The following is a 14,397-nucleotide window of genomic DNA, read 5'->3' on the forward strand; positions in this document are numbered from 1 at the left end:
TAATTGACAGCAGACAATTAATGCAGCACACAGGCTCAAGAGCATTGCATCCCAGTCCCTGAAGCTGCAAGGCAGCACTGATAACATATAAAATAGGTGCAGGAGTAGGCCATTCGGCCCTTTGAGCCAGCACCACCATTCAATATGATCATGGCTGATCATCCAAAATCAGTACCCCGTTCCCGCTTTCTCCCCATATTCCTTGATTTCGTCTAAGAGCTAAATCTAACTCTCTCTTGAATACATCCAGTGAATTGGCCTCCACTGCCTTCTGTGGCAGAGAATTCCACAGATTTACAACTCTGGCTGAAAATGTTTTTCCTCATCCCAGTCCTAAATGGCCTACTCCTTATTCTTAAACTGTGACCCCTGGTTCCAGACTCCCCCAACATCAGGAACATTTTTCCTGCATCTAGCCTGTCCAATCCCTTAAGAATTGTATATGTTTCTACTATAAGATACCCTCTCATCTGTCTAAATTTCAGTGAATAATTGCACACCAGTCCAGCCCACCACATTCCTCTTGCACCTTTCTGCAAGACCTGTTCTGGTTTAATCTGCACTCCCTTCCCAGTTCCCAAGGAGATTCTGTGACCCAAAACTGGTGGAGGAGGCAGATATAATAGTGACATTTAGAAGACTTTTAGATGGGCAGAGGGATATCAATTATGGGTACTGACATGAAGGGCCAGTTCCTGTGTTGTGCTGCTGTATGTGGGACGGAACTGCAGATGCTGGTTTACACCGAAGTTGACACAAAATGCTGGAGTAATTTAGTAGGACAGGCAGTATCTGGAGCGAAGGAATGGGTGATGTTTCGGGTCGAGTACCATTCCTTCTCTCCAGAGATGCTGCCTGTCCTGCTGAGTTACTCCAGCATTTTGTGTCTTATCGTCTGTAATTGTTGTATGTTCTATGAAACATTGACTGGTTTCACCTTCCACGGAAGCTGCTCGCCTGGCAGCGTTTCTGCTTTGCTTCAGATTGCAGCATCTGCGGTTTTATTCGGTTTCGCGTGGTTCTGGTGTCGGACCTACGGCCCAGCCGTTGCCATGGTGACGGTGGACCTGCGGCCTAGCTGTTGCCGTGGTGACGGTGCGGCTCGGCCGTTGCCGTAGTGGCTGTTTTAATATTGTGTTTCTTTACTGTTAACTGCTCCATTACAGCTTCATAACTAATTAACAGAGGCTTTACACTCGTGTCTTGGGTTCAACCATCTTTATTCAGAATCCATCTTGGCTACTGCCTCATGGGTACTGCACTGCAGGTGGCGCTATTCCCATAACAGTAACGGTGAGCCTGCGGCCCGGCTGTTGCCGTGGTAACGATGACCCCGCGCCGCGGCCCGTTGCTGTGGTAACGATGAGCCTGTGGCCCAGCCGTTGCCGTGATGACGATGAGCCCACGGTCCGGCCGTTGCCATGGTGACGGTGCGGTCCGACTGTTGCCATGGTGACGGGGAGCTGCGGCGCGGCCCGTTGCCGTGGTGACACTGACCGTGAGCCCGTGGCCCGGCCGTTACCATGGTGCCGAAGGCCGCGGCCTGGCCCGTTGCCGCCCTCACGGCCTAGGCGTCCCGGCGATGGCGGGCTCCGAATATTTGGATCTGATGCGCGGCCTCCCGTCCCTCGACTTCGAGGCGTCGCTGAGCCAGGAAGAAAACACCTTTGGCAAAAGGGCGAGGGTGCGCGCTTGGGCACGGATCATCTGCGGGTGCGCGCACGCCGCCTTCTTCTGCCGCCTGCTCACGGCCGTCAGGTAACCACTCAATAGTCAACCAGTAATTCGTATAAGTAATGAATAACAACGCCTGTCCACCCCCTCCATGGATGCTGCCTGACCCGCTGTGTTCCCCCGGCGCTCAGTTTCGCTCAATAAACCATCGTTAATCAATAAACCATCATGCTTCAGTAAACCATCACTAATCAATAAACCACTAATCAATAAGATCACTAATCAATAAAACCAATAAGCATTCACTCTAAAGATCACATTTGCCATTTTTCAGTAATGTTGATCATCCACGAACGACAATCAATGCTCATGTACTGGTTTGTGGAGAGAGTCGTGGATGTCACGGAACTAGTTCAGTTTAGTTTCTGGACCGTCTGAAGAAGGGTTTCGGCACGAAACGTTGCCTTTTTCCTTAGCTCCATAGATGCTGCTGCACCCGCTGAGTTTCTCCAGCTTTTTTGTGTACCTTCGATTTTCCAGCATCTGCAGTTCCTTCTTAAACAGTTTAGTTTCTTGTCGCATGAACTGAAGTACAGTGAAATACTTTTGTTATGTTCTATCTAGTCAGCCGAAAGACAATACATGGTTACAATCAAGCCTGCGTCCACTACTTTCTGCAATTGATTGTGGTCTCTGATGGAGCTGTTCCCAATCCATGCTGTGATGTATCCCAATAAAATGCTTTCCAGGGGAAGTATAGTTGAACAAGGGGTACTGTAGGTCTCAAAATGCACAAAGGTGGATAAATCCTCTGGACCTGATCAAGTTCTGTTCATCCCATTACAGGAAAGATGTAGACGCTTTGGATAGGGCGCAGATGAGTTTTACTGGGATGCTTGCCTGGATTATAGGGTGTTAATAATAATGAGGGATTGAACAAACTTGGATTGTTTTGTCTGGAGCATCGGAGGCTGTGGGAAGACCTAATAAAATTATGTAAAATTATGAGAGGCATAGATAGAGGAGACAGGCAGAACCTTTTCCCCAGGATAGCAATGTCCAAGGTAAGAGGGCATACCTTTAAGGTGAGAGGGGTAAAGTGTAAAGGAGATGTGTGGAATAGGTTTATTACACAGAGATTGATCAGTGCCTGGAACTCGTTACCAGGTGTGGAGTTTATCGTGGTATCACAGATGGATCAATAAACTGTTGGATCTTACTTCTATGAATACTAAAACACACATTTAGTTTACTTTAAAGTAGAAACAAAGAACTGCAGATGGTGGTTTACATGAAAGAACACAAAGTGCTGGAGCAACCCAGCGAATCAGGCAACATCTTTAGACTTTAGAGATGCAACTTTATGGAAATAGGCCCTTCGGCCCAACGAGTCCGCATCGACCATCGATCACCCCCTACACTAACACTAGGGATAATTTACAAATTTAAGAAGCTAATTAATCTACAAACCTGTACGTCTTTGGAGTGTGGGAGAAACCGGAGGACTCAGAGAAAAGACACGTGGTCACAGGGAGAACGTACAAACTCTGTACAGACGGCACTCATAGTCAGAATCGAACCCGGATCTCTGGCGCTGTAAGGCAGCAACTCTACCGCTGCGCCACTGTGCCGCCCATAGACAATATTAGGATAGTTTAGTTTATTTTAGAAATAGAGCATGGAAATAGGCCCTTCGACCCACCGAGTCCACACCGGTCAAGTTTAATAATAATAATAATAAATTTTATTTGCGGGCGCCTTTCAAAGTCTCAAGGAAACCTTACAGAAAATTAACAAGAGAGAAAAAATATATAGTCGGAGTAAAATAAATAATAAGGACATCACCAATACACAAATTAAAGACAGAATTCGCTCCAAAGACAAAAAATCAAAAACAAAATGTGAAGAGAGAGCAGCGGCAGATAAAGCGCGCCAGCGTCCACTCTCCCTTCCGACAGCCATCTTGGACACAAACTAACATATTCACTTACACACAAAAAAAATCATCCCCCCACAATGGTTACCACTGTGGGGGAAGGCACAATGTCCAGTCCCCATCCCCAGTTCTCCCAAAGTCAGGCCTATTGAGGCCTCCGCTATTGCCTCTACGGAGGCCCGATGTTCCTGGCCGTTCTGGCCGGGTGCTGTTGCCCCGGCGTCGGGCGAGTCCTTTCAGCGGCTGGGCCACCTGGAACGGCCGCTTCCTAATTGGGGACCGCGGCTGCCGAAGCCGACAAGGCCGCGCCGGTTTGGAGCTCCCAGGCTCCCGATGTTGAAGTCGGCGCCGCCCGCTCCGCTCCGCAGACCCGCAGCCCGGAGGTGTTGATCTCGGCGGTCACAGCTCACCGGAGCTCCAGCGCGTCGATCCAGCGCGGCGACCCAGGCAAGGCATCGCCCGCTCCGCTCCACGATAGCGCTCCAGCGCTGTGCCGCCACCGAAGCCGAGGTGCTGGGCGGTCCCCGCCAGGAAACGGCGCTCCACGCCCGCTAGTAGGCCACGAGGATGGGTCGACGGGGCAGCCCGGAGAAAAAGCTGCCTCACCGACCAGGTAGGGACCTAGAAATATTATTACCCCCTACCCTCCACATTAAAAAGACTATCTCTCCCACAAACAGGGCACAGGACTAACTAAAACTGCAAAAAAAAAGTGATTAAACAAACGGCTGCTGGTTAGCAGTCGTTCCCCAAGATGGCTCCTCCTCTTGCTGTTTACAGTCACGTGCACGGGTACAGTGAGGCACAGGTATAAAGTCAAAGTCAAAAGTCAATTTTATTCATCACATGCACCCGAAGGTGCAGTGAAATGAATTTGCCAGCAGCGATACACTTAAAAAGAACACACAATACACAATAACATTTAACACAAACATCCGCCACAGCATTCTTCACTGTGGTGGAAGGCAACAAAGTTCAGCCAGTCCTCCTCCTTTGTTCACCCGGTCGGACCATAAACAATGCAAATCTTGCTTGCAGCAGCATTAAAGGCACACAGACACAGACACACACACAAAACATACATTACATACAAGGTACAGCAGGCAGTGAAGAAAGCAAATGGCATGTTGGCCTTTATAACAAGAGGAATCAAATATAGGAGCAAAGAGGTCCCTCTGCAGTTGTACAGAGCCCTAGTGAGACCACACCTGGAGTATTTTGTGCCGTTTTGGTCCCCTAATTTGAGGAAGGACATTCTTGCTATTGAGGGAGTGCAGCGTAGGTTTACAAGGTTAATTCCCGGGATGGTGGGACTGTCATATGCTGAGAGAATGGAGCAGCTGGGCTTGTACACTCTGGAGTTTAGAAGGATGAGAGGATATCTCATTGAGACATATAGGATTGTTAAGGGTTTGGACACGCTAGAGGCAGGAAACATGTTCCCGATGTTGGGGGAGTCCAGAACCAGAGGCCACAGTTTAAGAATAAGGAGTAAGCCATTTAGAACAGAGACGAGGAAACACTTTTTCTCACAGAGAGTGGTGAGTCTGTGGAATTCTCTGCCTCAGAGGGCGGTGGAGGCAGGTTCTCTGGATGCTTTCAAGAGAGAACTAGATAGGGCTCTTAAAAATAGCGAAGTCAGGGGATATGGGGAGAAGGCAGGAACGAGGTACTGATTGGGGATGATCAGCCTTGATCACAGTGAATGGCAGTGCTGGCTCGAAGGGCCGAATGGCCTACTCCTGCACCTATTGTATATTGTCTATTGTCTACACATAAATTCTGAAAAAAAGCTGCAAAACTATCGATCATCAGTTGACACTTGTTCACTGTTATCCCACTTTCTCATCCACTCCTTACACACCAGGGGCAATTTTCAGAGGCCAAATAACATGCAAATCTTGTAAAGCCGTATATAAATTAAGCTTTTAAGAGGGAACTGCAGATGCTGGAAAATCGAAGGTAGACAAAAGTGCTGGAGAAACTCAGCGGGTGCGGCAGCATCTATGGAGCGAAGGAAATAGGCTGTCGCACCCAAATAAATTAAGCTGTTTATTTAAGATTTCTTACATGTTACACAGTAGTATAATGAATTTTCCAGTGAACACCCTGAGTATAACTGGAGTGTAGAATACACAAGCACTCTGCACTCTGTCTCGGACGGCACACCAGGTTCTTGGCTTTGATGATATCAACCCTGGCTCCATCCACACAGCCCACCATACTCTGCTTCTGACCACACACGTCGCTTACTCTCTGCCACCCTCCAACCCCGGCTCCCACTCTTACATGAACGACTCCGCTGACAGTCTGGATCATCAGACAAAATGTGTAGGAAGGAACCGCAGATGCTGGTTTACAACGAAGATACACACAAAATGCTGGAGTAACTCAGCGGGACAGGCAGCATATCTGGAGAGAAGGAATGGGTGACGTTTCAGGGTGATATCCTTCTTCTGACACCCCCAGTCTGAAGAAGGGTCTCGACCCGAAACGTCACCTGTCCCGCTGAGTTACTCCAGCATTTTGTGTGTATCTATGGATTTGCTCCATTGCATTTGCCTTACCTTCAGAGGGCAGATTCCACTGTAGCAATTTTCCACATTGTCAGCTACCTACAAGCGCTGTTGCGAGCAGCTAGATGGCAGAGTGAGAGTAATGCTATGTGATTCACTGCTTCCCGTAACTAACTGTGCTGTGTGCCATCCCTACAGATGCAAGGTGCTGGATAACTCCTGCTTCCCCCATTCCTGGTTGGCCAAATTCAAGATACTTAGATCCAACAGTGGTTGTCTGCGTATTGGTGTCCTGGGAAGCGGCCACATGGGCAAGCAGTTGGTGCAGGTGCTGATGCAGCATGCACAAGTGGCCCCAAAGCACATCACCATCTCCAGCAGGCGACAGGACACCTACGGTAGGCTTCTTTTGTCCTGAGTAAAATTGTCATCATGAGCAAAACACAACGCTGGAGCAACTCAGCGGGTCCGGTGTCATCTGTGGAGGGAAGACGCTTAGCTCCAGAGTAACTCAGCCGATCAGGCTGCATCCTTGGAGAAAACTTGGATAAAGGGCGATTTGGGTCGTCACCTATCCATGTTCTCCAGAGATGTTGCCTGACTGGCTGAGTTACTCCAGCACTGTGAAACGTCACCTATCCATGTTCTCCAGAGATGCTGCCTGACCCGCTGAGTTACTCCAGCACTCTGTGAAACGTCACCTATCCATGTTCTCCAGAGATGCTGCCTGACCCACTAAGTTACTCCAGCACTCTGTGAAACGGCGCCTATCCATGTTCTCCAGAGATGCTGCTTAACCCACTGAGTTACTCCAGCGCTCAGTGCCATCTTTTATAAACCAGCATCTGCACTTCCTTGTCTCTAGTATTTGTGGGGTGAATAGACAGACGACGTTTCAGATTGGAATCTTTCTTTAGACAGACTATGTGGGGGAAAGAAAGCTGGAGGAGGAGGGCGGTGATGTGGGTCTTACATGATATTGGTTACTCTCTTGAAGCCGAGCCTCCTATAGATAATAGACAATAGGTGCAGGAGTAGGCCATTCGGCACTTCGAGCCAGCACCGCCATTCACTGTGATCATGGGTGATCATTCACACTCAGAAGCCCATTCCTGCCTTCTCCCCATATCCCTTGACTCCGCTATCTTTATCTAACTCTCTCCAGAAAGTATCCAGAGAATCGGCCTCCACTGCCTTCTGAGGTAGAGAATTCCACAGATTCACAACTCTCTGTGTGAAAAAGTGTTTCTTCATCTCTGTTCTAAATGGCTTACTCCTTATTCTTAAACTGTGGCCCCTAGTTCTGGACTCCCCCAACATCGGGAACATGTTTCCTGCCTCTAGCGTCTCCAATACCTTAATAATTTTATATGTATCAATAATAACCTCTCATCCTTCTAAATTACAAACCCAGTCGCTCCATTCTTTCAACATATGACAGTCCCGCCATCCCGGGAATTAACCTCGTGAACCTACGCTGCACTCCCTCAATAGCAAGAATGTCCTTCCTCAAATTTGGAGACCAAAACTGCACACAATACTCAAGGTGTGGTCTCACCAGGGCCCTGTACAACTGCAGAAGGACCTCTTTGCTCTTATATTCAACTCTTCTTGATATGCAGACCAACATGCCATTAGCTTTCTTCACTTCTTGCTGTACCTTGTTTTCTTTCAGTGACTGATGTACAAGGACACCCAGATCTCGTTGTACTTCCCCTTTTCCTAACTTCACACCATTCATATCATAATCTGCCTTCGTGTTCTTGCCACCAATGTAGATAACCTCACATTTATCCACATTAAATTGCATCTGCCATGCATCTGCCCACTCACCCAACCTGTCCAAGTCACCCTGCATCCTCATACAATTCAATTTATTGTCATTTGGACCCCTTGAGGTCCAAATGAAATGTCGTTTCTGCAGCCATACATTACAAAACAAAAAGACCCGAGACACAACACAGTTTACACAAACATCCATCACATCGTTGTGATGGAAGGCAAAAAAAACTTATCTCTCCACTGCACTCTCCCCCCCGATGTCAGAGTCAGAGTCAAAGTCAAAGCCCCCGGCTGGCGATGGCGATTGTCCCGCGGCCATTAAAGCCACGCCGGGTGATGCAAGGCCGTGCACTGGGTCTTGGTGTTAGAGCCCCCGGCGTGCGCTCGCAAAGTCCCGCGGCCATTCCAAGCCGCGCGGGGCGGTGCTGTAAGGCCCCGCTCAGGTGCTCTTCAACCCCGCAACTCGGTCGGGAGAAGTCGCCGTTGCGGAAGCCCCGAAAGGCGGTCACCCAGCAGGGACCCGCGGGCTCCCGGTGCCGCCGTCCGCCAAACCCGCAGTTGCAGCCTCCGAAACTCCGGGGGTCGGGTGGCAGCAGTGCTCAACCACAGCTCCACCCGCTCCGGACTCGGCCAGCCCTGTGATGGTGAGTAGTCGGCAGCTCCGCAGCTGGAACCCCAGGTCGTTCCTGTTGGAGGCCGCTCCACGTTGCAGCCCCAACGACAACGGAGACCCGACAAAGAAAAGGTCGGGTCCCCCGTGCAGGGGAAAGATTTTAAAGTTACCCCCTCCCCCCCCACCACCCCCCCCCCCCCCACACACATACCCCAACAAAAAAAATAACAAAAACTACATAAAAACGAGACAAAAAATAATAAAACACAGACGGACTGCAGAGGCCGCTGCTGACGAGAGTCGCGCCGCCCACCGAATGGGATCCTCCTCACAGTTCACACTGCCACCCAGCTTTGTGTCATCTGCAAATTTGCTAATGTTCCTTCTAATCCTTTCATCTAAATCAGGGGTCTCCAAACTATGGCCCGAGGGCCACATCCGGCCCGCCACGAGATTTTATCCGGCTTGCAGAAAGCTCTCAACACATTCCGTGTGGCGGCTGTTTTGCGTGTTCTGTGGTAGCGCAACTATAGAGATACTGTGCAGAAACAGGCCCTTCGGCCCATCAAAAAGATGTCCGTACGCACTAGTACTATCCTACACACACTCGGGACAAATTCAATTAACCTGCAAATGTCGAGTGTGGGAGGAAACCAGAGCACCCGGAGAAAACCCTCGCAGGTACAAACTCCGTACAGACAGCACCCGTAGTCAGGGTGGAAACCGGGTCTCTGGCACTGTGAGGCAGCAACTCCCGCTGCACCACCATGCCACTGCTCCTGTGTTGCAAAGGCAATTTGCGCGGGGTGGTAGCGCGGGGTGAGGAGTGGAGCAAGCGGGAGGGGATGAGGTAGTCGGCGGCAGGGTCGGTGTGTAGCGGTCTCCCTGTGAGGGTGACCCGTGAACAGCTCCCACTCCGAGGCGCCACACTGACCTGGACCCTTTGACCGGGTCTCTGCCCTCTCCTTCTCTCCCTCCCCCCCCCAGTATGTTGACAAGGGTACTTGTCAACACACTGAATCTCTTTCAGAATCAACTCTGGTTGATTCTGAACAAACATCTCCAGTAAGTGTTCATGAGAAAAATTAGACCCATAACACCTATGACTAATCTGTTCTTTTTAAGTCAATGCATTACACGGTGGCGCAGCGGTAGAGCTGCTGTGCTACAGCGCCAGAGACTCGGGTTCGATCCTGACCACAGGTGCTTGTCCTTATGGAGTTTGTACGGTCTCCCTGTGGCCGCGTGGGTTTTGTCCGGATGCCTCCCACACTCCAAAGACATACAGCAGGAGTCGGCAACCTACGGCCCCCGGGCCGAATGCGGCCCGTAACCCAGATTTTTTTCCCCGTAATCATCCGGCCCGACGAGCGCCCGCCCCGAGCAGCAGCCGAGCTCTGGCTGTACCGCATCCTGCGCAAAGCCGCCGGCACGGCCGCGCACCTTCTGTGAACACGTTTAAGAAAGAATTGCAGGTGAGACATGCAAGGATTGCATGAGGCTGACTCACCCGCTAAGTTTCTCCAGCATTTTTGTCTACCTTCTGTAAACACGTGATTTGATGCCTGCCATCCGGGGCGGGATGGGGGCGGGATCCATGTGTACACGTGATAGATGTGGCCCGCCATCCGTTCACAGACATGCGTCCTGGCCCCTATGCAGAACAAGGTTGCCAACCCCTGACATACAGGTTTGTAGGTTAATTCTTACTATTGAGGGAGTGCAGCGTAGGTTTTCAAGGTTAATTCCCAGGATGGCGGGACTGTCGTATGCTGAGAGAATGGAGCAGCTGGGCTTGTATACTCTGGAGTTTAGAAGGATGAGAGGGGATCTCATTGAAACATATAAGATTGTTAAGGGTTTGGACACGCTAGAGGCAGGAAACATGTTCCCGATGTTGGGGGAGTCCAGAACCAGGGGCCACAGTTTAAGAATAAGGAGTAAGCCATTTAGAACGGAGACGAGGAAACACTTTTTCTCACAGAGAGTGGTGAGTCTGTGGAATTCTCTGCCTCAGAGGGCGGTGGAGGCAGGTTCTCTGGATGCTTTCAAGAGAGAGCTAGATAGGGCTCTTAAAAATAGCTGAGTCAGGGGATATGGGGAGAAGGCAGGAACTGGGTACTGATTGTGGATGATCAGCAATGATCACATTTGGCTCGAAGGGCCAAATGGCCTACTCCTGCATCTATTGTCTATTGTCTATAATTGTCTTGGTAAAATGAACCTGGGCTAAAAGCATTCTTCATCTGTAGTCCAAGGTGTGACTACGTTGTTCTCTCTCTGTTTCAGATGAGCTGATGTATCTGGGACTCCAGTATACCGATGACAACCAGAAACTGGCCGCATCTGTTGACGTGTTATTTCTCTGCTGTCAGCCGTTTCAACTAACGTTGATTTCCTCCCAGATCCGGGGCCACCTCGCAAAGACCTGCGTCGTATACAGTCTGGTCACGGCAGTCCCTTCACGGAGGTTCGTCACAAGCCCAGCTCATTCCTTACACAGACCCTCCCACACCAGCTCGTAGTCATACCCTGATCATTCCTCATAGAAGCAGCATTAGGCCACTCAGCCCATCAGTCTACTCCGCCATTCAATCATGGCTGATCTATCTTCCCCTCTCAAGCCCATTCTCTGGCCTTCTCCCCATTAGCTTTAACACCCTTACTAATCAAGAACTTGTCAATCTCAGCTTTGAAAATACCCACTTGCTCGGCCTCCACAGCCATCTGTGGCAATGAATTCCATAGATTTACCACCTAAAGAAATCCATCCTTATCTCCCCTCCCCCCTTCTATCTATCTAAATCATGGGAGACCCATTCCACCCATGCAACGAACTGTTCCAGCTGCTACGGTCAGGCAAACGCCTCCGTTGCCATGCTGTGAGAACGGAGAGGTTGAGAAGGAGTTTCTTCCCAGAGGCCATTCGGACTGTAAACTCCTATCTCACCAGGGACTAACATTACTGAACGTTTTTCTTTCCAATATTTAATATGTAAAAGAATATGTGTGTGTTCATGATTGTGTTTATAGTTTGTTTGGTTGTTTGTTTGTTTGTCTTTTTGCACAAAGTCCGTGAGCATTGCCACTTTTCATTTCACTGCACATCTCGTATGTGTATGTGATGAATAAACTTGACTTGACGACTTGATATTCCTCCCTCTAGCTTCACAATTCACAATTCTTCAATCATTTTGTCTCACACCTTCTGTCTTTTCAACTCTGGCCTTTATTCAGTAATCACCTGCCAGGCTTTGTCATTAGTCCTGCCCCTCCTCGTCCAGCTTTCTTTCCCTCCTATAATCAGTCTGAAGAAGGGTCCTGAGACAAAACGTCGCATATCCATGTTCTCCTCAGATGCTGCCTGACCCACTGAGTTTCTCCAGCACTCTGTGAAACGTCACCTATCCATGTTCTCCTCAGATGCTGTCTGACCCGCTGAGTTACTCCAGCACTATGTGAAACGTCACCTATCCATGTTCTTCACAGATGCTGCCTGACCCGCTAAGTTACTCCAGCACTCTGTGTCTTTCCTAGTTCCAAAGCCACACCATTGCATTCCCTGCTGTGTTCCATCAATGATCAAAGCCATGTGCACAAAGTTCTGGAGCCCCCTAATATATAGATATGTGTGTATGGCTGGAGATTCCCTCCTGGTTCAATCGCAGGTTAATCAATGGGGGAGTGAACAGGTATTTGCTTGTAGGTCCACAAAAAAGCTGGAGAAACTCAGCGGGTGAGGCAGCATCTATGGAGCGAAGGAACAGGCGAGCGACGTATTCCTTCGCTCCATAGATGCTGCCTCACCCGCTGAGTTTCTCCAGCTTTTTTGTCCACCTTCAATTTTTCCAGCATCTGCAGTTCTTTCTTAAACATTAGGTATTTGCCTATGTTGTTATTCAATGGGGGAATGTATTTGCTTGTGTTGTCCTCAAAAATGGAGCACGGGTGAGTGACCATAGTCACAATTTCAGTTCAGCTTTTATTGCGTGCTATCCAGCCAGAAAGACAATACATGATTGCAATCGAGCCATTTACAGTGTATAGATACATGATTAGGGAATAACGTTTAGTGCAAGGTAAAGCCCAATCAAAGATAGTCCGAGGGTCCTCGTCTGTTTGCTCTGTTCCTCACATTCCAATTGTAGGGCAGGTGACCATATTTTCTCCGACTCATCTACAAGCAGTTGAGGCACTTCCCAGTTTTCCTTGGAGGGTTAAAGCTGTAGACTTCACTGGTAACCTGGTTGTGGCCTGTTGATGTCTGAGAGCAACTAATAGGGTTGTTATCAGTGTGAGTTTGTCATGTTTGAAGTATGCTTCAGCAGTGGTAAAGAAGGCATATAGTATGCTTGCCTTCATCGGTCAGGATATGTCACTGGGCCTGTACTCGCTGGCGTTTAGAAGGATGAGGGGGTACCTCATCGAAACTTACCGAATAATTAAAGGCCTGGATAAAGTGGATGTGGAGAGGATATTTCCACCAGTGTGAGAGTCTAGCACCAGTCATAGCCTCAGAATTAACGGATATGAAGGCATTCACAGAAGGCTGTGGAGGCCAAATCAATGGATATTTTTAGGGTGGAGATATAGATAGGTTATTGATTGGTACGGGTGTCAGGGGAGAAGGCAGGATAATGGGGTTGAGAGGGGAAGCTAGATCAGCCATGAATGAATGGTAGATTAGATTTAGAACATAAGTAATAGTAGTAGTATTAGGCCATTCGGCCCATCAAGTCTACACCATTCAATCATGGCTGGTCTATCTTTCCCTCCTAACCCCATTCTCCGGCCATCTCCCTATAACCTCTGACACCCGTACTAATCAAGAATCTATCTATCTCTGTCTTAAATATATCCACTGACTAGAAGTGTATAAAATAGTAAGATTAAACGAGAACTTACCAGTTTGAAGTTTGATCTTTATTTTATGAGGAGTTACGATGAGGGACTACGTGAATAAGAACCCCGTTCGTGCGCACGCGCGTCAATCTTCAAAGCAGCGGTGTGAAAATCACAGATAACAACAATTGAAGTAAACATAGTAAGATCAGAGAAGACTAGAACTACCAGATGACCTTTATGAGGGTGGGAGCGGAGGGCAAGTAGTCCCTCATCGTAACTCCTCATAAAATAAAGATCAAACTTCAAACTGGTAAGTTCTCGTTTAATCTTACTATTTTACTTCGGAGTCACGTGAGTGACTACGTGAAGATTTCAAAGCTCTGTGATTTCATGCCGTGAGAAACGAGTCTACACAACCACAACTGCTTCTATGACAAATGAGAGAAAACCTTCATAATGCATACAGTCATGACATTGATTTAAAACATGCTGATGCTGTTAATGAAGTAATCATAGTAACACCCCCCGGGTGGTACTATAAATAAAATATGTAAAATAGAGTTGCCAAATACCTTTGGTCTGGCATTGGGTTATTATAAAATGTTTGGAAAAACCCATTCGTTTTTTACCATGCTGCAGCCATTAGGATGTGATCCAACGGAACGTAAACAACCCTTGCTGCCGATGTTGCAGCAGCCCTGGTGCAGTGAGATCTGAAATCAGTATCTACTCCTGCATAGATAAACCCCGTTTTATCCCTGGACATCGTCTGACCGGATACGTTTTTGTAACTTTTTTTTATTTGTGTAATAACAAGCATAGCAAGTTCAGAGCCTTGAAAAGCTCTTGGTGACCTTAACATATAGTTGTATATGTGTGCCCTCACATAGCCAAAGGTCCCTGGGTATGCCTTGAACTATTTTCAGACCTGACACCCCTTCTGCTGTGCTTAAGTAATTATAAACATAAAATATTATATTTTATTTACAGATGTAATCATCCTGTCCCTTCGCAATATGTAGCGACGGCAC

General features: G+C 48.4%; 1 protein-coding gene across 1 annotated transcript in view; it reads left to right on the forward strand.

Annotated features, from left to right (window-relative positions):
• Positions 1-1,454: 1,454 nt before the first annotated feature.
• The window catches only part of noxred1 (NADP dependent oxidoreductase domain containing 1), a 28,239-nt gene continuing 15,296 nt past the window's right edge, over positions 1,455-14,397 (forward strand). Inside the window, exons 1-3 of the mRNA XM_033027487.1 lie at positions 1,455-1,758; positions 6,325-6,524; positions 10,811-10,991. Coding sequence (XP_032883378.1) covers positions 1,583-1,758; positions 6,325-6,524; positions 10,811-10,991 — 557 coding nt within the window. The 5' untranslated portion in view covers positions 1,455-1,582. The remainder of the gene's footprint in view (positions 1,759-6,324; positions 6,525-10,810; positions 10,992-14,397) is intronic.

This window comes from Amblyraja radiata, chromosome 9, assembly GCF_010909765.2.
Source record: "Amblyraja radiata isolate CabotCenter1 chromosome 9, sAmbRad1.1.pri, whole genome shotgun sequence".
Classification (NCBI taxonomy): domain Eukaryota; kingdom Metazoa; phylum Chordata; class Chondrichthyes; order Rajiformes; family Rajidae; genus Amblyraja; species Amblyraja radiata.